This window comes from Rosa rugosa, chromosome 7 (genome assembly GCF_958449725.1).
Source record: "Rosa rugosa chromosome 7, drRosRugo1.1, whole genome shotgun sequence".
NCBI lineage: Eukaryota > Viridiplantae > Streptophyta > Magnoliopsida > Rosales > Rosaceae > Rosa > Rosa rugosa.
Genome location: NC_084826.1, coordinates 19,302,865 through 19,325,897, shown reverse-complemented (window position 1 = coordinate 19,325,897; position 23,033 = coordinate 19,302,865). Strand labels below are relative to the sequence as shown.

Genomic DNA, 23,033 nt, shown 5'->3' with positions numbered 1-23,033 from the left:
GCAGTCTGGGGCGTTACAGAAAGTGGTATCAGAGCGATGCTTTCAAGTTTTCGCTTTTCAATGATTTAAAACCTCGGGTACCACAAAAATTTCCGTCGGCTTGTAAAATATTTCAAATTCTGTTTGAAATGTTAACTTGAGAAATTCATTTTACAAGAACGTGTTCTCAATATTTAAACCAACCTTCGACCTTAAAGGTCGTGAGAACTTCCAATTTTGAATTGTTCGACTTCTAATTTCGGAAAGTGTTTCGAAAAATGTTCTGAAAAGGCTTTGAAAAGGTGTTTTGAAAAGCGATTTGACCAAGAAAATGTTTTTCGCTTTACGTTGTATTTCGATTTAAAATTGTTGAAGTGGTTCTATTCGAGCCAACAGTAAAAAAAAAACAATTTGTTAAAAAGCCAAGTTTGGTGGAAATCTTTGCTTAAACCCAGTGTGGTTTAAAGTCGTTTGCGGTTTGAAATAACATCTTGCGATGTTTTGACTGATTTTTCGAAGTTCGTTTAGAGTCTTGATTCTCTGTTTCGTGACTTTGAAAATTGTTCGGTAATCGATGATAATTTCTTTTGACACTAGAATTGCTTCTCGAACTTCGATCCATTGTTTCATTTGTACTACTGTTCATTTTCTGTTGGATTCCTAATTTGGAAAATCAGAATTCCTTCTTCTGAATTGGCTTATTATGGGCTTGTGCTTTGGTCTATCGTTTGTTCGGATAATGAGTAACTGTCGGATTCACTTTTGGATCGTGTTGTTTGTTTATTCATTATCAAGTGAATCCGGTCACTACTACAAATCTTTTAATAGACATCACTTAAAAGATATCGGTTGAGAAGAAAACCGATGTCTTAAAAATTTAGATATCGAATTTAATATTTTCTGATGTCTATTAAGAATATAAACATCAGTCCTTATAAGACCTGATATTATTTTATTATTTTGAAATATTGTGAACAGATAAGGCTAAGCTGCAGATTCAACTAAGTATTGGAAAAAACAAAAAGATTGAGGAATAGCGGGAAATGGGGAACCGCTAAGTATCGATGCTTTATCCTTTTCCCTTTGTTTCGTTTTGTTGTTTTTATTTTTATTTTTTATCTATCTCCAAGCACAGCTTCATATTTTCAGAGAGTATCATCTATCATCTCAAAACAAAACGAAATTTTTTGAAAAATAAAAAGAGTTCGCGCGAACATGGAGTCTCGCTCACGAACTGATTTTCTTCCCAAATTTTCCGCTTCTCTCTCAATATTCCTCATCGTGCTTCAGTACTTTGCTCTTCACAAAACTCCTTGTATCTCTTTCACGAAGCCCAAACAATGAGCGGTCTCCGGAACAACCTACTGTCAAATTAGAGTTCATTGAGTGCAAGAACAAGAATTGAAGGATTGGGTGAGTTCCTATCATTCTTAATTTCAGTTGGAGCTTTTAGTTTCATATCTGCTGAAGCTTAATTTTTTGGTTTCTTTTCCAATTCTTCGGTTATCAAATTTGGATTGTATGATTTGTTCTCCAATTTCTGTTTCTTTATTGTGATTGTGCTATATAGGCCAGTTTTAGTGTTTAATGGGTTAAAAGCAGGAAGCTTTTGTAATCATGATTTAAAATGGTGTGCATTTAGAGAGAACGAGAAGGCTTTTAGGCGATGGTTTTAGCTTGTGGGTAAAGTAGAGTATTTGGTAAAATAGATATCTGGGGTTCTTCAACCAGAAAATTAAATTGAGGGGTGCTAAATCTTAGGTTGCCAAATTCGATCTTGCTCAAAGTTTTTTGATTTTAGGCTCTGCCAGAAATATCAGTCGACTTTGGAGTCCTAGAGTTCTCACCTCGTGAGAGCATAAATTCTGATACTTTGTGGGATTGTAGGTCTATATGTCTAGTGTTTCCCTGTAAAAGGGTTTTGCATTTGGAGTTCTAAATCTTCTGGAATATTGGTTGGAATGCTGGAGGGTCAGAACCGAAATTATTACTGTAGATTGACTTTGGAAGACCATAGTTCTTAAACCAGTGGGAATATGGAGCTGAAAATTAGCAGAATCTTAGACATACATGTCTCACATATGCCTGAAAAACAGTTTTTAATTTCGTGCCATGTAGCTTCCACAGTTTTTAATTTCTCTTACATTATTGAATAACAAAGAATAGACATAAATCATTTTAATTTATTGCAGGTTGTATTGCTTCATAACAGTTGGTGTGGGGTCTCTGTGTCGTACTTTGCTGCGTTTAATTTGGGCGTTTGAAGGTACATATTCATTTCCTTAATTTTCTGTGTGGTCTTAAGCTGTGTGAATGTGTTTTATTTGATTGAGCAAGTACTACCATTGTCATAGATATTAGACTGTTTTATTTCAGATATTGCGTTCTTCTTATGGTATTACCATGTCTTTTTTCTTGTAGATTGCATTCTGTTATTGTAGATTGTTTCGTTTTTGGCTCTCGTTAATTTACTTGATTTTTTATATGCATGAAGTGGATAAGAATAAAACCAATGGATAAATCATGGATGGAAGGTGACCATTGAAGTCTTGTGGAGTTGAAATGTTTTTCTGGTTTGCTGCATCAAATGCTTCTAATCCTATTTTTTGTTATGTCTTGCTCAAAATGTGATGAATATGATGACACTAAATGATAAACTCACAAACATCAGAGAGAACGAGAAGGCCTTTAGGTGATGGTTTTAGCTTGTGGGTAAAGTAGTGAGCATGAAAAATAAAGAGTAATTGGTAAAACAAATATCTTGGTTCTTGAGCTTTTTCTTTTTTCAGAGACGATTGGAGCTGTTCTGTTTAGTTGGAGGGATGAAACCAGAAAATTAACTTGAGGGGTGCTAAATTTTAGGTTGCCAAATTCTTCCTCAAATTCTTTTATTTTATGCTCTGCCAGAAATATCAGTCAACTTTGGAGTCCTAGAGTTCTCACCTCGTGAGAGCATAACTTCTGAAACTTAGTGGGATTGTAGGTCTATATGTCTAGTGTTTTCCAGTAAAAAGGTTTTGCATTTGGAGTTCTAAAACTTTTGGAATATTTGTTGGAATGCTGGAGGGTCAGAACAGAAAAAGTTACTGTAGATTGACTTTGGAAGGCTATAGTTGTTAAACCAGTGAGAATATGGAGCTGAAAATTTGCAGGAACTTAGACCTATATGTGTCACATATGCCTGAGAAACAGTTTTTAATTTCGTGATCTGTAGCTTCCACAATGGCAAACCAAGTACACTAATTTCGTGTAGAGGATCAGACCAGAAAACATTACTGTAGATTGACTTTGGAAGGCTGTAGTTCTTAAACTAGTGGGAATATGGAGCTGAAAATTTGCAGGAACTTAGACCTACATGTCTCACATATGCTTGAGAAACAGTTTTTAATTTCGTGTCCTGTAGCTTCAACAATGGCAAACCAAGTACACCAATTTTGTGCCCTCTGTTTTGACCTGGTCATATAATTTTTTGTCATTTTTCAGGCATGAGAATTAGTATTGTAATTGCTAATATGTGTTGCTGAGTTTCTGTTACTTTAGTAAATGACAACGAATGCCTTTAAATAATTTTAATTTGTTGTAGGTTGTATTGCTTCATAACAGTTGGTGTGGGGTCTCTGTGTCTTACTTTCGCTGCGTTTAGTTTGGGCACTTTAAGGTACATATTCTTTTTCTTAATTTTCTGGGTTGTCTTAAGCTGTGTGAATGTGTTTTATTTGATTATTTGATTGAGCAAGTACTACCATTGTCATAGATATTGGACTGTTTTATTTTAGACGTTGCATTGTTCCTATGGAACTACCATGTCCTTTTTCTTATAGAGTTGCATACTGTTATTGTAGATTGTATTGTTTTTAGGCTCTAGTTAATTTACTTAATTTTCTACATGCATGAAGTTGCTAAGAATAGCACCAATGGATAAATCATGGATGGAAGCTGACCGAAGAAGTCTTGTGTATGAGGAAGGAGTTGAAATGTTTTTGAAGTTTGCTGCATCAAATGCATCTAATCCTAAGTTTTTGTTATGTCCTTGCTCAAAATGTGGGAGCACAAAAAAAAAGACAGTCAAAACTATTAGGGACCATTTGTATTTTAATGGTTTTAATCAAAGCTACAAGAATTGGATATGGCATGGTCAACCTCCGAGGTCATCTTGTCCTAGTCCAAGTATAAATGTAGAAACAAGACAAGAAAGTCAGTTTGTGTCTGAAACAGTAGATATGTATGAAGCTGCATGTGATGAGTTTGGTGGTGATTTAGATGAGTTTTATAAGTTCGTTGAGGATGCAGATCAAGAATTATATGAGGGTTGTCATAAACACACAAAGTTATCCACCTTGGTATCCCTTTATAATAAGAAAGCTAAGTATGGGTGGAGTGACATAAGCTTTTCAGATTTGCTTGTAACCATTGCAGATTTACTTCCAAGTGGTAATGTTCTGCCCTCATCTTTATATGAGGCAAAGAAGACTTTGTCCTCATTAGGAATGGATTACGTGAAAATACATGCGTGTCCAAATGATTGCATTTTATACAGAAATGAATATGATGATGCCACAAACTGTCCTAAGTGTGGTGTCTCTAGGTGGAAGGTTACGAAGGATTTAAAGGAGAAAAAAGGAGTGTCAGCAAAGGTGTTGTGGTATTTTCCGCCAATCCCAAGATTTAAACGAATGTTTAGATCTCATGAGACGGCTAAAGATTTAACTTGGCATGATGACGAAAGAGTGAATGACGGTAAAATGCGCCATCCTGCTGATTCTCCGTGTTGGAGGTTGGTAGACCATAAATGGCCTGATTTTGCAAGTGAGCCAAGGAATCTCAGGTTAGCTCTTTCAGCTGATGGTATAAATCCTCACAACTCTTTAAGTAGTAGGTACAGTTGTTGGCCAGTTATATTGGTGACCTATAACCTTCCTCCCTCGTTGTGTATGAAACGAAAGTTCATGATGTTAACTTTATTGATTCCCGGTCCAAAACAGCCCGGGAATAATATAGATGTTTATTTGGCACCTTTGATTGACGATTTGAAATTATTGTGGAAAGGAATTGATGGAGTATATGATGCTTATAGAGAAGAGACATTCACAATAAAAGCTGTTTTGTTATGGACTATTAACGACTTTCCAGCTTACGGTAACTTATCAGGGTGCACAGTAAAGGGGTATAAAGCATGTCCAATTTGTGGAGATCAAACATATGCTATAAGGCTAAGTCATGGTAATAAAATGTCCTATGGTGGCCATAGAAAGTTCTTACCACGCTACCATCCATATAGAAGACAAAGAAAGGCTTTTAATAACAAGCAAGAATTTGGTTATGCTCCAACACCTTGAAGCGGAGAAGAAGTGTTTGCACAAGTGAAGAATATAAAGTGTGACTTTGGAAAAAAACAAAACAATGTGGGTTCTACTCAATGTTGGAAGAAAAAGTCAATATTTTTTGATCTTGAGTATTGGAAATCACTTCATGTTCGTCACACTCTCGATGTAATGCACATTGAGAAGAATGTATGTGAAAGTCTCATCGGCACATTACTAAACATGCCTTTCAAAACAAAAGATGGAGTTGCTGCTCGCTTGGATCTAGTAGACATGGGAGTTAGGCTTGATTTGGCACTGAAAATTGGGGAGAAAAAGACTTACTTGCCTCCAGCCCCTTATACATTGGCTAGGAAAGAGAAAGAATCAGTTTGCGGGTCTTTTTTTGGTATGAAGGTTCCGGAAGGTTACTCTTCAAATATGAGGAATTTAGTATCGATGGAAGAACTGAAATTTTTCGGTCTTAAGTCCCATGATTGTCACATTTTAATGCAACACTTGCTGCCTATTGCCATACGTGGAGTTCTACCCAAAAATGTGAGATATGCCATCACTAGATTATGTTTCTTCTTTAATGCCCTATGCAATAAAGTGGTGGATGTATCAATGTTAGATAAGATACAAGCTGATCTTGTACTTACATTGTGTGAGTTGGAGAAAATTTTTCCACCCTCATTTTTTGATATAATGGTTCATCTTACTGTGCATCTTGTAAGAGAGGTTCGACTATGTGGGCCAGTTTTCTTTCATTGGATGTTCCCTTTTGAAAGAAACATGAAAGTGTACAAGGGGAATGTAAGGAACCGTTATAGACCTGAGGGTTGCATAGCTGAAAATTATATTAGTGAAGAAGCTGTAGAATTTTGCTCCGAGTACTTATCAAATGCCAATCCTGTTGGAGTCCCCAAGCCTAAAGCAAAACATACGAAGCCTTTATCCATAGCAACGCCGGTGAAAGTGGACGAGAAAAACTGGCAGCAAGCACATCTTAATGTCTTGACGAATAATGATGAAGTCTGGCCTTATATCAAGTAAGTATTCTACTATTTACTTAAATGGTATATTATATTTAATTATGTGAATGTTGGACTGAATATGTTGTTTCATAATCAATATGTATGTAGGATGCATATGGCTTATTTAGAGCAGATTCATACGGGTAAGCAAAGCAAGCAGTGGCTCCAAAATAAGCACAATAAAAACTTTAGCAAATGGTTACGGAAGAAGGTATGATGTGTAACTCTCAGAGTCATACAACATTTGAAATTATATAATTATTTTTCTACCACGTTTTAATTACTTATATGGGTGCAGGTAGCAGAGGAAATTGAGCATGAACCTGAAAAAATATCACAAACTTTGAGGTGGCTAGCTCAAGGCCCTAGTAGGACGGTTTTAAAGTATGATGGTTATCAGTTTAACGGTTGCAAATACCACACAAAAGCACGTGATGAGGTGCGGGCTGTCCAAAATAGCGGAGTGAGTTTAGTGGCAAAGACGATGTTGGTAGCTAGTGCCAAAGATAAAAAATCGAAATACACAGATGTGACTTTCTATGGGGTTATTCAAGAAATATGGGAGCTTGACTATCGTAACTTCCGAGCGCCTATATTTTTGTGCAATTGGGTTGAGAATACCAAAGGCATTAGAAAAGATGAGCTTGGATTTACTTTGGTTAACCTGGGAAGGATTGGTCATAAAAATGATCCATTTGCTTCGGCTGCTCAAGTGAAGCAAGTCTTCTATATAGATGACCCACTGGATGATAATTGGTCTGTCTTACTAGCAACGCCGAACAGAGACTATAACGATTCTGCAAATGATGATGAGTTGGTAGACAATATTGTTGATCAACCATCTTTTTGTGAAGGAATACCACCTATTGAGGGAGTTGATGATGACATGAATGAGGACGAAGATGATATCACATACAAGAGGGATAATTGTGAGGGTATCTGGATAGATCAGTTTGCAAAGAAAAGAGAAGAGTAGCGCTTCATTTATGTCATTTAAATTCTGTTTTTGGGAACATTTATTTGGTTATGTGTTTTAATCATTTAATGTCATCATTTTTATTACTGTTTTTTTATTTTATTTTATTTAATTCGCTAGTCTAAAATACTAGAATTCCTTTTACTTGGCTTGTTCATTGTTTTGGTCACTGATTATTATGTTATAGTTTGATTCTAACCATTTTTGTTCTTGTAGAACAGTGAGTTGTTGCTATGACTTCACCAACACAGAAACAATCATCGAGAGACAAGACATCCAAGAAAAAAAAATCTAAAGCCAAGAATGATGAGGTGCTTGAGCCCATGGAGGACTTTCAATCAAAGGAGACTATCAACACCTCACCTTTGGTCAGAGCGAAGCGTGGTGTCACAGAAATGCATAAGGTTGTTGTGAAAAAAGCTTTGGGTAAAAGATATCAAGTTCAGTACACTAGACTTGGTGTACCAAGAGGGAGAGTACGTTCGATGCTGCAGTCTTACATTGGAGTTTTGGCACGAACTATGGTTCCTATAAACATCCCAAACTGGCCAAACGTTCCACGGGATATAAAAGAAAAAATATGGGAAGAGATTGAGGTAAATATAGATTACGGGCTAGTTATATCAATATGCCATGCTTTTACTTTCTTTAAGTATTCTGACTACTCTATAACTTTTGCTAATGACATGGTGAATTTTGTTTCAGGGTGCTTTCATTATTGCTCCTAAAAGTAAGAAGCTGGTGTTGTCATCTGCTGCCTCTAAATGGAGACAATTCAAGAGTAAGTTAACAAGTAAGTATGTATTACCTTATGCTGGGAGGAAAAAGAAACTGAAGAAACCACCAAAGATGTATGATTCCATCGAGAGAGATGAATGGAAACAGTTTGTTGCTTCACGATTATCAAATGATTGGCTGGTATGTGTCTTTTTTTTTTTTTTGAACTTTCTTATGCTTCATCTGCATTAGCCATGCATAAAAATTCAATCATATCTTCTCTAATATTGTAATGCTTTGTTCTAGAAACTTCATATGGAGCAAAAAGAAAGGACAGCAAAGAGAAAGTATCACCACAGAATCTCAAGGAAGGGATATGTTGGATTAGAGGAAGAATTAGTAAATTATTTTTCTTTTCTTATAGTTGGCATTATTATATATCAACTAATTAATGGAATTAACAAGGTATCATACTTTTTTTATAGATGGAGGCCATGTCTGAAGAAGAAGAACTTGATCGTTCTTATTTATGGAAGAAAGCACGGGAAGGTAAAAATGGAGAAATGGCAGGGGAGGTAGCTCCGGTGGCCAATGATATTGTAAGTAGCTTTGAATTTGTGTGGACTTGAGCAATATTCAGACTACACATTTTTTGTTTTAATTTAATTATTTCAATGAATTTGTGTTTTAGGATAATTTGTTGGCTAAGAAAAATAAAGGCGAGCTCGCCATCTCGGGGTCTAATGATGTTCTAACAATGGCGCTAAAAACTCCGGAACATTCTGGTAGAGTAAGGGGTGTTGGGGGTAATGTTAACCCTTCTACTTACTTCCATCTTCCTAGACAGAGAAGGCAAAGCATTTCGAAGGCTATGTTTCTGGAGCATCAAAGGTTGTTTGAGGAGACAAAAAGAATGTTTGAAGCAGAACGTGAAAAGGAGCGAGCATATTTTGAGAAAAAGATTGCTGCATTGGAGGCAAAACTGAATGGCAATGTCCTTATTACACCTTCTCCTCCCATTTTTGATAAAGGAAGTAGCCATAGTAAAACTATGTTCAATGGTAATGATGCTTTAAAATCATCTCAATCTACCTATGATATTGAAATTGAGGAAGTGGAGGACATCGAGGTACCAAAAAAGCCAGGCAATATGAAGGTAACAAATTATTGCATACTTAATCTTTTTCTTGATTCAAATAAGATATTACAGTAAAGGGTTGAACTTAAAATTGAGGGTTTATATGCTTATATTTTTGCATTTGTTTTGAATGTCAAGAATAAATCATGCAAGCTGGCAGCGGGTTCCATTCACAATATTGTGGCTTTAGGCACAATAATTGAAGAGAATGACTCTAATATTACTGTACATGGTATTCCTTTACAAGAGGGTCATTCGAGGGTTGCTGTTGATGTGTCCATTGATGCAAATGCTTTGCTTCCTGTCCCAATTCCAGATGAATTGGAGAATGTTGGTCAAGCTGTTAGGAGCTATGTGGCTTGGCCAAAGAAGCTCATTGTGTTGAATATGGAAAAGGTATAATGAATAAGTTCATTCCTTGTTATAGACTTTTATATTAAATAAATATTTTATAATTGCTCAATTTCTCTTCTTTTATTATTATTATTTTTTTTTACTTTCTATCTTATGATAATAAAATTTACTTGTTACACCCTAGCAAAAAAAAAAGTATGTTGCTCCGGTAAAAGACACATTCATGAAACATGATGGTTCAAAAATGGTCCCTAGCAAATGTAAGGCACTGTATCAAATTGCAAAGATGACCATGGACAATAATTCAAAGGCACTGATGGAAACTCTAGAGGCTGAAATTTTCGGAGTGCCTCGAGATTTGTATATCTTCAGAGATGATATTATTCACTTAATGGAAATGCAATGGCTCAGCGCAAACTGCATAGTGGCTTACATGAGGTAGTTTTTCTTCTTTAATTTGGTTTTATAGTACAACTATTTACAATTAATAAGCCAAGTATATCCTTGTTATCGATTCACTTCCTAGATTTGTTATCCTGTTGATGTTGACCAGGACTAGTAATTATGATTTCTGTGCTTCTATACTAGAAACCAGTAGTACAATAATTGCTAGCTATAGTTGTCAACGTCAAAACTTGCTACCTAGTATCTTATCTTACTTAGCTGTTAGTAAATATCAAGTAAAAGACAATTATTTATTTTAAAATTAAGGTATCAATCTCTTAAGGAACAATACATACAGTATGGAGCTTTAAGAAAGATCATTGAAGCAAAGAGGACATTGTATTTGACGCACCACGAAGGAATAATGACTTTGTGTATTCAGGATTTTTGACGCACTTCATTTGTTAGGTACCTATATGAGGTCCTTGAGAAATCTGACATGGTTGATACATTTGGGTTCGTGGATCCTGCACGGGTCGTCTCTATTGGGGTATCAGATTCAAAGAATGTAGTGAACAATTTAGTACAACGGATGCAACATGGAAAGTCTGATCGTATATTTTTGGTGCCTTACAATCCCAGGTGATTATAGTACATATAATGTTTTTCAAATGCATCAGCAAATGGCATTAGTGCGTGTATATGTCATGAATAAAACTCACTCTTAAGTATATATTGTTGGATATTCAGTAACCATTGGATGTTGACTATAATAAATGAAGAAAAAGACATTGTCTACATTGTGGACTCTTTGGAAAGACAATATCCCGAGTGGATGGAAACTGTTGTCATCACCTATGCCGTCATCTGCTTCACCAGAAGTTGATAGCAGCCATGAGCTCTATGGACAAACAACCCACATGACCTGCACCAACCCTTAAGCTTCTCATAGTGCAGGTCGACCTCCACCATAGCTACTGCGAAAAGGAATGAGCATCGCTTCCAGATCCATCGGCGTACATCTAGAAGCATGTTCACCGTAACCCTCAATTGAACAACGGAACTCATCTTAAAGACACATCTACAGTAACATGGCAGAAACGTGGATTACACATAATTGACATATTTTGATCATTATTCTATTATTGTTTGTAGGACAACAATTATTAAAATCCAAACAAATCCTTCTAATAGAATACATTAAAATATGTTCAAATCCATTTGGAATTAAAACAATCCATAGATTCTGCAAAATCCACAAGAATCCACGGATTATAAAAAGTAAGACAGAATCATTTAAAATCAAGATTGAATACATCCCCCAAAGATTGCACTAAACACTAATAAATTCAATCGATCATTGATGAATAGAAAAAAATTACATAAAAAAAAAATTGATCATTGAGCAAAAGTACAAAGAAGATTTTTATTTTTTATTTTTTTTTAAGTTATACTTATAACAATAAAATCACAATGAAATTATCTATACTATTATTAAGAGAAGAGGTGTTGTTAGCCAAAACCAAAATGTTGACAGAATGACCCTAAAATATTAAAAAACTTTGAGAATTAATTAAGGACATTACTTGGCTGACCAGCCCTAGTTAGCCAGCGCTGACCAGCTTCATACGTGTGCCTATAATCATTTGACACGTGTTCCAATAAATTACAACAGAGACCAAAGCTAGGCCCAGATCGCTCTCACTTACTCTCTCCCTCCTTCACCATCTCCATTGTCTGCTATGCTCTCAACTCTCGACGCACCCATTGAAGAATTCGACTGCTCTCATGATCATCTGATTCATCTCATCTTCAATTCAGCCTTTGATTGAGGTTCTCTGGCATTGAGTGTGTGTGTGTGTGTCTGTGTGTATATCCAGCATAAGTGAAACACTGAAACGGCTATGGTCCTCTGGTGAACAAGATCAGCCCAAACGGCAAATCTCGAAAAAAAAAAATTCGAGAGGTTTGGTTATTTATTTTAGAGATCTTCTTTTCATACTTTTTGTAGTTAGTTTAGATAAACCATAGTAAATGATTGCTTCATCTGCTCTTAACTGAGACCAAAGCCATCTATTTTCTGTTTTTGGGAAAATATGACCAAAACCATGTCGTCCTCTTCTTATCTTCCAACCTTGAGAGAATTCTGCATTCCTCAATTGTAATCCATGAGAGATGAACTTCAAAAACTTCAGAGGACCGGTTTGGATCTACTTTATTTTTTGTTTAAATCGATAAAATTTGAGTTTTGTGGATCTTGAAAATTGGAAGCATTGGTTTCTTCTGGATTGTATTAATTGTGAGGATTTTGATTATACTACGTCTAGATCAGAATGGGTTTGCTTTTTGATTGATTCTTATTGGACCCTTATGTGGTTGCTGGGGAAGAAAAACATGAAATTGAATGTCTTGGGAATGGATGTGGATTATTTCTGGGCTAGTTGAGCTGAAGTGTTTAAGCATGAAACTCTGAGTTCATCTGTACCAAAGTTCTCTCACTTGGACTTCACTTTGAGGGATCTAGAAGTGAGGAAGTTGTTGTCCATTTTGAGAAAAGAAAAAGAAAAAAAAATGAGACAGATGTCGATTTGTTAGTGGCTGTGGTCAGCCTACCCTGACCAGGGCTGGTCAGCGAAGTTCCTTCCATTAATTAAATTACGAGGACAATTATGACAATTATAAAACAGATCTTTATTAAAAAATAAAAATAAAAAATGATCCCCACTACCCATTTTTCTCTCTGCAATAACTGTTCTCACTTCTCACCCATTATCTTCTATATGCAATAACTGTTTTCTTCTATTATTTATTTTTTTTTCAAATTTAAGAATTTATATAATAAAAATTCAATTTAAAAATTCATTTTGATGCATGCCAACATATTTGGAGGGCTTGTATTATTTGAAGTCATACCTTTTATTAGCTTGTTGTAATCATCAATTGGGAGAGTAAGAGTCAAAGAGAATCAAGTAAGAGGTACATTACTATACCTTTATCAAATAGCAATGAGGAAGAGTAAAACCTAATACCCTAGAATATTTTACCACATATCCTTTTTCTTTTTTGAAAAATACCAATCAATCTGTTGATGACGTAAATGGAGATTTGCCTATTAATTTAATTTAGGGAGAATATCACAAATAGTCACTCAACTTTTACCTATTCGACACTTTGGTCACTAACATTTTAAATATATCACTTTGGTCACTCAACTTTAACTCTGTTATTCACTTTAGTCACTTCATTAATATCTTTTATTAAAAAAAAAATATTTGCCACAATATTAATGATATTTTCGTCCAACTAATTGTGAAAAATTGAGAAATCTGTATTAGAATGATTGGGAGAAGTGATTAAAGTGAGATAAAATGTCCCTTGGGTGACTAAAGTGATTGACAGAGTAATAGTTGAGTGACCAAAGTAATATATTTGAAAATTGAGTGACCAAAGTAATATATTTGAAAATTGAGTGACCAAAGTGTAGAACGAGTCATAGTTGAGTGACCATTTGTGGAATTCATTAGTAAAGACATAAATTTTACCTGATCACAAGTGAAGTGTGTTTGGACCCAAAATGAGCATTTTGGCCTGACAAGGCACGTGTTGGAGAAATTGAGCTAATGTCAGTGGCTCAAGCTATATATTGTCGAGAAGTTCGAAATATATATTTAGAGGCTAAATAAAGCCTACTATGGAAGCATGGAAGCATGGAAACATGAAAAGTCAACTTTAGCACATTTTCCTAATTCGGCTAGGAGAAACCGAGCTAAACAAGGAAGGAGGGGCGGCAGACTGACCAAATGAACTTGAAATGAGCTGAAACTCTGCAGATCCATTCTAGACAACCCAAGGATCATTTCTTATGAAGAGTGCCAGAGATTGTTTTGAGTGGAAGGCCTTCAAACAATCAGTCCAATTTTCTACAGAAGCAAAACTGGAAAACTGGACCTGTAAGAGGTCCAGCAGCATTTCCAGCCCAACCGCATGGAATAAAGCTCTGAAAATTTGTCAGGATGATCTACACTCATAGTGGAACATTTTTTATGAAGAAGTCGAAGGCTCATTCGGAATTCTTGTTGGAGAAATAATTGAAGGAATAAAGGGGCAGAAACTGACCTAAAACCAGCTCAATATTCACATGTTCATGTTTCCTACCCATATGAAGAAAGCTAGATGCTTTTCTTTTTTTTCCTTGGATATATTTTTCTACTACAATCTCTTTAATAGATCATCATCACTTCCATGTTTCTACACCTTCATGCTTTGCTTTCATTTCATCATTTCTCTATCTTTTCCATATTTTACAAACCACTTTCATTATTTTTCTTCCACTCATCATTTCACTCTTCTTTTTCTTCCCTATATAAACACATTCTCCTCTCATTCTAACATACACATTCACAACATCAAAACATCTCTAAGATGATCTAAGTTCTCTCTAGAGCAACCTCTCTAAGAGCAACTCCTCTCCTTCTCTTTCTCTTACCGGTGATCACACTCCTAGTCCTAGTCTTCTCAGAAGCCGACTTTCAGTGCCACTAAACCCTCTGTCAACGTACTTCGGTTCTAGTCTCCTCGAGAGCCGATTGTAGTACCACGACCAAACACCGACACCAAGACACATTCACATTCAACAACAACATCTCTAAGATGATCTAAGTTCTCTCTAGAGCAAACCTCTCTAAGAGCAACTCCTCTCCTTCTCTTTCTCTTACCGGTGATCACACTCCTAGTCCTAGTCTTCTCAGAAGCCGACTTTCAGTGCCACCAAACCCTCTGTCAACGTGCTTCGGTCCTAGTTTCCTCGGGAGCCGACGGTAGTGCCGCGACCACAACGGTTACAGAACCAGCCAAGCAAGGGTAACGCCCTAGCAACCCAGCCAAGCTAAAGTCACGCTTTAGCAAGATCTCAATACTTCCCGGTGATTTCGCTCTGCTCAATCTGCAATATTGAGTATCGACTTGTGAACAAGAAGAAACTTCAGCAAAGTCCTCACCACGAGGCACAAAGAATCCCACGACGAGGTTGGTGCTCTCCTCGTCTACAATCGCTTGATAGAAGTCAGGTCAAGGGACACCCCCGACGACCGCACCCGAACGGTGCTGGCACGCCCGCGCAAGAAAAGAGACTGTTGACCAGCTGAAGCAAAATTGGAGCCAAACATTTTGGCACGCCCAGTGGGACTACACTAGAGTCTTTTTGCATTTGTTCGCCATCATTGAGATGCTAGGGGAAAATCTTTACCAAAAGAAATTCCTAAATTAAATAGATGGTCAATGTTGCCACCACTAGCGATACTGCCATTAATGATGAGTTTATGCCTATTCCCATCCCAGAGGGGGCAAGCATTGAGGAACAGCTGGCGATCATCATGGCCAACGTCGAGAGGCATAAAGAAAAGCGAGCCAGGGACATTGCCAGTTTGATCGCAAAAACAAAGCAGAGGTTTCGCGATTGGGACCAACAAATTGAGCAGAACGCTCGAGAAGTTAGAGAACAATTCCATAAGCCTTTCTTGAGCAGTGACAAACAGACCACTCAACATGCCGCGAACATCACATCTGAGTTCACAACCTTACGCGAGGAAGGTTCCAGCTTGGCTAATTCGCAGCAAGGCGAATTGGAACGTCAAAAACCTGCTCGCAAAGAGGTCATTTCTGAGACTAACTTGCCTATAGGTGGCAATCAACCTAAGGGTCTTACTGGTGAGTCACAGCCTTACACAGAGGCTGTGCATGGAAAAGATCATCAACAAGATTGTTCTTCTAACAATACAATTGTCTCTGAACAAATATCTGATTTTTCCACTGATCAAGCCAAATACGTGGCTACTGATCAGCTGCATGGGGGGCAAGATATGACCCATGATCATCCCTTTGATCAAGAGAAGTTGGCAACAATTGGCGACAAAGCCGATCTTGGGACACCGTCATCTCCCAAATTGCAATTAAAGATCATGCCTCGTCAACCAACAAAGATACTTGGGGGGCAAGATTACCCCTCTCACGAGCCAAATTCCTCCAAATTCTTCAACGAGAAGTATCTTTGTTCTTTTCTTACAAGCTCTCACAGGAGGGATTTTTACCCTACAAATTTTGATAACTCGAAGCTTGGAATGAAACATAGATGGCCTCCCCCGTGGTCTTCTAGAGGTTAGCCAAACGTGTCGCTGCTAGCTCCTTGCTTTGTTGTTAATTTCCTGTCAGTTTTCAGTTTTTTACCTTTATTTTCATAGTAAAAAAAAAAAATTTAAAAAAAAAAAAATGAATTTGGTAAGGGGTTGTGAATCATAACGGAATAGGTGAAGTCTCTTTTGTTAATATTGGCCTAAACTCCTTATTGGTGCCTAGTTCAGGTCCCTTAAGGTTAAGGGCGGCTTTTATTAACACTTGTTGAACTGTCTTCACACTTATGACCTTTCACATCTTAGTAAGTATAGCCTATGTGAAATGGTGTCTAGAAAGGGGACAACGTTCATGACAGGTTATTGAATCCAGAAGTGCGTGCAAATGGGCCTAAACCACTATGTGGGAGTAGCTCATGCCAAAATGGATTCTGCCTCTCTTGTTCGCCCTCCCCCACCTGGCCATTTCAGTAAGGTTGCCCAAAGGATTTGACAGAAAATTTGTGTCTAGGCGACTATACTTGGACCGCATGTCTAAACCTTGATTCACATTGTCTTATTGAATTCAGCTACTTATAAAAAAAAAAAAAAAAAAAATTAGTGCGATCCAAAAATTACTGAGGAATCAAAACACTGAGGGATTAATTTATTAGCCAGTCTCTTCGCATGCATAAGCCTTCGTGGGAAATTCTAGTGTTCCTACACTCGCGAAGCCCATTCATGAAGGCCTGTTTTTGAGGCCCATAATTGTTTCTTCGCTATGCCTAGCAACACGAGGGGGGCAACACTATACAATACTAAGCCCATTTAGCCTAAAGTTAAAAAAAAAAAAATAGGCAAATTTCGTTAACTTTGTTTTAGGTTTTTTATTCATATTTCAGTTTTTGTTTATCTTTGTTCTTTATTTCGTTGGTTGTTTGTTTATTATTAGAGTCAAAATGAATTTTGGGTAAATATCTTCTTCATCGGGCGCATCCAATGGGATGTGATGTCTAAGGTCTAGTTTGGATACGAGAAGAGCTGACAAAGGGTCTCGTCCCCTGTCAATCAAGTGAGCTGAGCTCCGCCAAAATCGTTCCTCTCTTCACCTGGTCATGTTCCAAAGGAGTTACCGAAAGGAGAAGAGAAATATCCCTAAGTCCAAAACGTTTTTTCTTGTATGTTGCGTCACTTTATGTGTTGTTCTTGTTTTTGTTTTGTTTTGAGTCTTAGGATGCCCTTTCAACTGTCTGTGAAGGGTTTCAATCTCCAAATTTATGGCTAAAATAAAAAAATAATAATAAAAAAAAATAATAAAAAAAAAAGTCATAAATACAACTCTTAGGGGGCAATTCTAAAGTGTTCCTACACTCGCAAAGCTACTAAGCCGAGTCAGCGGCTCCAGAAACTTTTTCCAGCTTTGCCCTCGCAGGAAAGGCTGAGCTCAAGGGAAATGTGAGAGCCACCACCGTGACCGCCACCTCCATCGGAAGTAGTCTTCATGTTGCCAAAGATGTCCTCACCATGCACGGGAAACAGTGAAAGGGTTTCAATCTCCTGGTGATCTTCTCCTCTTTGTTCCTTGAAAGTTTGTTCTACATTCATGTCAAAGAAAGTAGAACTAGTTCCCCCTCCAACTGAGATTGAACAATCCCTAGCACTCTTCTCCATGTTCATGGATCCATAACCGCCATAGTTCCCCATCTGTCCGTTAAAAGCAATCATCACACCAGCAGAAGAAGCAGAAGCAGAAGCAGGTGCAGATGAATTGGTAACATTGTCATCACCCACAAGCCCTGATCTTTGCATGGGCACATGAACATCCGAAGTGGACCTCTTCTTCTGCTTCTCCCGAGCCCTTTGGTTCACGAACCAAAAATAGACGTTCTTGAACTCGATCTTGCCGTACCATTTCAGCTGGAGACAGATCCTCTGAATCTGCTCTATAGTTGGGGACCTAACTCCCTTATTGTAGAAAAGCTCCTTGAGGATTCTTATCTGATCTGTAGTAGGATTCCACCTGTTCCGCCTACAAAGCATGTTAGCACTACTCCCGGCTGCTTTGTTGCTTCCTCCATCCTCGGTTGGTTGCTGGGTTTGTGGTTCCATTGGTGATGGATTGAGAGAATGCAAGAATTGAAGAGTGATGATGATGAGTAATTGCTGTTAGAAATATTCGAGTTGATGATATGATTTTGGGATTGGAAATTTGGGTTTATAATGTGGAGGAAGATATAGGCATGCAAATATCCACCCTTGGATGGACGGTCAAAGAGAAGAGTCAAACTAAGTGTCAGTAAAGCGTGATTAAAGTTGCCTTAAATCTCGGAAAAGAATGGATTATTGGCGCGTGGGGAAACCGAACGGTTTTCGAGGAGGTAACTGTTCTTTTCACGAGATTATTTTTCACAACTGTTGTTTTTCAACGAGTGATTAGTGCCTTAAGTCTCGGAAAAGAAGGAGTTATTGACGCTAAGAGTTTTGAGTTGGGAGCCAGCAAGTGGATCCAAAAGATACATATTGTCTCAAAACCCTCGCCGCGAGGCTCTTTTTGACGCGGAGCATATTTTAAAAGTTCATATTATTTTCAATATACAACTATGGGGGCCTATATTTGGGGCCTTGCGAGACACAATTATTGGCTTCTCACGGATATTTGGATATCAGGATAAGAAAATATTATTATATTCATAAAGTGGCTTTGCGGCCAAAAGCAGTACATTCATTACAAAGCCAAAAGTGGCTAGAATACAAAACATGAATCTTCGGATATCTTCTGAATCTTTTCTCAAGTGGAAACAGCTATGGAATCCAACGTCGGGTTGAGCCGCGCCATTATCTCAAGGAGGGGCAGACTTCAGGGAAGGAAAAAGAGGAGTAACGGAGCCCCCGCGCCCCCTTTACATGGAAGCGGTAGAGGAATACAACATAGGCTTGGCCAACGCCATTATCCATGAGAAAGGGAGACTCCAGTGAAAGAAAATGGAGCCTCCAAGCCCCCTCAATTGGAAGCAGCTATGGAATCCAACGTCGGGTTGAGCCGCGCCATTATCTCCTGGAGGGGCAGAGAGTGAAGGAACCGAATATCAGCTTGAGTCTCTGCACCCCCTCTAGCCTTGGTAACCACCATTAGTTGGACGTGAAGTATAGGAACAGCCATTCTGTAGCTTGAACCCATTCTTTCAAAGAGTCCATCCCTTCTCATCCCTCCAAGATTCTATCAAGAAGAGAAAGGGGGAGAAGGAGGTGAGAACCAAAGCCCCTTCCATCTGGAGGGCACAACACGGGCCAGGTCCAGAAGGAAGGAAACAGAGGAGGAAAGACGAACCTCAGAGTGGCCGTCCTCCCTCTCCCCGTTTCGCTCCGCGTATGGGATTTTCTCAAAAAATGATCTTACATGACCGGAGATCCCACACTTGGAGCCCCCTCGTGTTTCTAAACCGATCTGAAGCCTGGCATTTTTGTTGCAAAACTCCAGAAGGACGAAACAAGGGGTTGCCTAAGATTACGCCATGAGGCCTAACCCAGGCTTAAGATTACGCCATAAAGCCTAAAATTTAGAGGCTAAAGGTCATTTCATGAAGGGAAGATTTGTGAAGAAGGAGAAAAAGAAGCAAGGATTGAAAGGCCATTTCTCGAATATTTCAGAAAAGTTGTTGTGAGTATTCCCTTCCTGAAATACAACTATTTATAGGGACTTCAGGCAAATCCCCACCCTTGGATGAAGCTCTATTTCAAAACCGATGTCAATAAATCGAGATTAGTGATTCCAAATCTCGGGAAAAAAAGGATTAGCAGCATGTGAGGAGCGGTTTTTGAGGAATTAGCTATTATTAGAGGATTAATAGCATGTGGGAAAACCGAACGGTTTTCGAGGAGGTAACTGTTCTTTTCACAAGATTATTTTTTCACGACTGTTGTTTTTCAACGAGTGATTAATGCCTTAAATCTCGGAAAAGAAGGGATTAACAGTATGTGAGGAGACCGAACGGTTTTCGAGGGGGCCTACAGAGATTGGCCCGCAAAGCTCAATTTCAAGCAAAGTTCCTCCACGCGGAGGTTCGCCGCAATAGCACTTGCTTCGGCCTGAGTGGCCCGTTCTCTGAGATGGGCCAAGTTGCGGCCCATTTCTTCAGAAGCAGCCAAAGGTTCATCGAGTTGGGCTTCTTTTGCAGCAGTTTCATTCTCAACAGAGAGCTAGCAAACAAGGCAGATACTTGCTGCTATACACATGGCGAAGCTACCACCAAGGAAGAGAAGGATCCTCATTCGCGATCAAAAGTAGTCTCCTTCACATGGGGGGCACGCTAAAGTTCTGATCTCTTACAACCTGCCCAAGTTTCACCAGATTCATGGGGGGCAATAAAGTTGGCAAAGGAAGCGTCAGTTCATGACAAAGGCAATTCAGTAGTGGCATTCAAGCTTTATGGCCTATTTAGAGGCCTATATGGAAACAGTCAAGCCAATACAAGTGGCTTTGGAGCAACAACATTATAAGAGTAGTGTTGATTCAAGACCCCTTCAGTCAAGACGAAGACCTTTGACTTCGAGATCTGGGGGGCAATGTTTGGACCCAAAATGAGCATTTTGGCCTGACAAGGCACGTGTTGGAGAAATTGAGCCAATGTCAGTGGCTCAAGCTATATATTGTCGAGAAGTTCGAAATATATATTTAGAGGCTAAATAAAGCCTACTATGGAAGCATGGAAGCATGGAAACATGAAAAGTCAACTTTAGCACATTTTCCTACTTCGGCTAGGAGAAACCGAGCTAAACAAGGAAGGAGGGGCGGCAGACTGACCAAATGAACTTGAAATGAGCTGAAACTCTGCAGATCCATTCTAGACAGCCCAAGGATCATTTCTTATGAAGAGTGCCAGAGATTGTTTTGAGTGGAAGGCCTTCAAACAATCAGTCCAATTTTCTACAGAAGCAAAACTGGAAAACTGGACCTGTAAGAGGTCCAGCAGCATTTCCAGCCCAACCGCATGGAATAAAGCTCTGAAAATTTGTCAGGATGATCTACACTCATAGTGGAACATTTTTTATGAAGAAGTCGAAGGCTCATTCGGAAGTCTTGTTGGAGAAATAATTGAAGGAATAAAGGGGCAGAAACTGACCTAAAACCAGCTCAATATTCACATGTTCATGTTTCCTACCCACATGAAGAAAGCTAGATGCTTTTCTTTTTTTTCCTTGGATATATTTTTCTACTACAATCTCTTTAATAGATCATCATCCCTTCCATGTTTCTACACCTTCATGCTTTGCTTTCATTTCATCATTTCTCTATCTTTTCCATATTTTACAAACCACTTTCATTATTTTTCTTCCACTCATCATTTCACTCTTCTTTTTCTTCCCTATATAAACACATTCTCCTCTCATTCTAACATACACATTCACAACATCAAAACATCTCTAAGATGATCTAAGTTCTCTCTAGAGCAACTCCTCTCCTTCTCTTTCTCTTACCGGTGATCACACTCCTAGTCCTAGTCTTCTCAGAAGCCGACTTTCAGTGCCACTAAACCCTCTGTCAACGTACTTCGGTTCTAGTCTCCTCGAGAGCCGATTGTAGTACCACGACCAAACACCGACACCAAGACACATTCACATTCAACAACAACATCTCTAAGATGATCTAAGTTCTCTCTAGAGCAAACCTCTCTAAGAGCAACTCCTCTCCTTCTCTTTCTCTTACCGGTGATCACACTCCTAGTCCTAGTCTTCTCAGAAGCCGACTTTCAGTGCCACCAAACCCTCTGTCAACGTGCTTCGGTCCTAGTCTCCTCGGGAGCCGACGGTAGTGCCGCGACCACAACGGTTACAGAACCAGCCAAGCAAGGGTAACGCCCTAGCAACCCAGCCAAGCTAAAGTCACGCTTTAGCAAGCTCTCAATACTTCCCGGTGATTTCGCTCTGCTCAATCTGCAATATTGAGTATCGACTTGTGAACAAGAAGAAACTTCAGCAAAGTCCTCACCACGAGGCACAAAGAATCCCACGACGAGGTTGGTGCTCTCCTCGTCTACAATCGCTTGATAGAAGTCAGGTCAAGGGACACCCCCGACGACCGCACCCGAACGGTGCTGGCACGCCCGCGCAAGAAAAGAGACTGTTGACCAGCAGCAGCAAAATTGGAGCCAAACAAAGTGGAGGGGGGGTCCAGTATAGTGTATGAAAGAGTTTTTAATTAATTTTTTAATAGCATACATATTAATTTATACATAAGTTTTTTTTTTTGGGAGGGGGGGGCTCCCCGGACTTCGTCACGCTCAATGACGGTTCCGCCCTAGATACGGCCTAATACTCTAAAAATGCGCGCGCGCACATTGTCTTGATACACATATATGAGAGCAAGATTTTGAGGTATCTCCTATATGACGATTACCTCTAGGATTTTTTATGATCAATTATTGACCTCTATTTGAATCATTTAGTTGCAAACTTCACAAGATACTCGATAAGTATGTGGTCCAATACTTTTTATTGAATCCCTTCTACTGAGGACCATTTTAATGAGGACTAGTAGATAATTTTTTAATCAACGGTTTGAGAGACCACTTTTCGATTACATTGTGGCAAATCAACCGTTTGATGTTTAAGTATGCATGAGCAGATCACCTCTGAAATTTTTCTGCCAAATTGCTAATTATTAAAGTACCGAACTAGATCAAATAAATGGATGAACCAGATCTTCAAACATGAACCACTCATGTTCATAATTCATAAATCACGATTATAAATGCGTTACTGATTTTCAATTTGGTTGAAAAATTGCATAAATGATTAACACATGAATATCTAAACATCTAACGGTTGATTTGCAAAAATGTGATCAAAAAATAGGTCTCACAAAAAAGTCCTCAACTAGTCCTTATTTTAGTATTCCTTATTAGAAGCTCTCCCTACTTATACCAAGACGCCGAGCACAAAAAATGCATGCAGAGGATCCATATCAACCTTGGAGAGAGTGGAGATCGTTTTCTCAAAAGAAGATTTGAAGCGCAGAAAAGACCCAGTACTTCAAATCACAACCAT

The 23,033-nt window shown here is 38.4% G+C and overlaps 2 protein-coding genes across 2 annotated transcripts; both read left to right on the top strand.

Moving 5' to 3' along the window:
• The first annotated feature begins 799 nt into the window (after window positions 1-799).
• Window positions 800-10,771, top strand: LOC133722976 (uncharacterized). The gene is made up of 12 exons (XM_062149816.1): window positions 800-1,392; window positions 2,172-2,245; window positions 3,563-3,637; window positions 7,509-7,888; window positions 7,998-8,210; window positions 8,316-8,408; window positions 8,495-8,608; window positions 8,701-9,165; window positions 9,286-9,543; window positions 9,686-9,939; window positions 10,354-10,527; window positions 10,636-10,771. Exons 4-12 carry the CDS (start codon window positions 7,526-7,528, stop codon window positions 10,769-10,771), a joined length of 2,070 nt encoding a protein of 689 aa, XP_062005800.1. The 5' UTR covers window positions 800-1,392; window positions 2,172-2,245; window positions 3,563-3,637; window positions 7,509-7,525.
• Window positions 3,894-5,315, top strand: LOC133722977 (uncharacterized). Its single transcript, XM_062149818.1, has one exon. It carries the CDS (start codon window positions 3,894-3,896, stop codon window positions 5,313-5,315), a length of 1,422 nt encoding a protein of 473 aa, XP_062005802.1.
• Window positions 10,772-23,033: the final 12,262 nt, after the last annotated feature.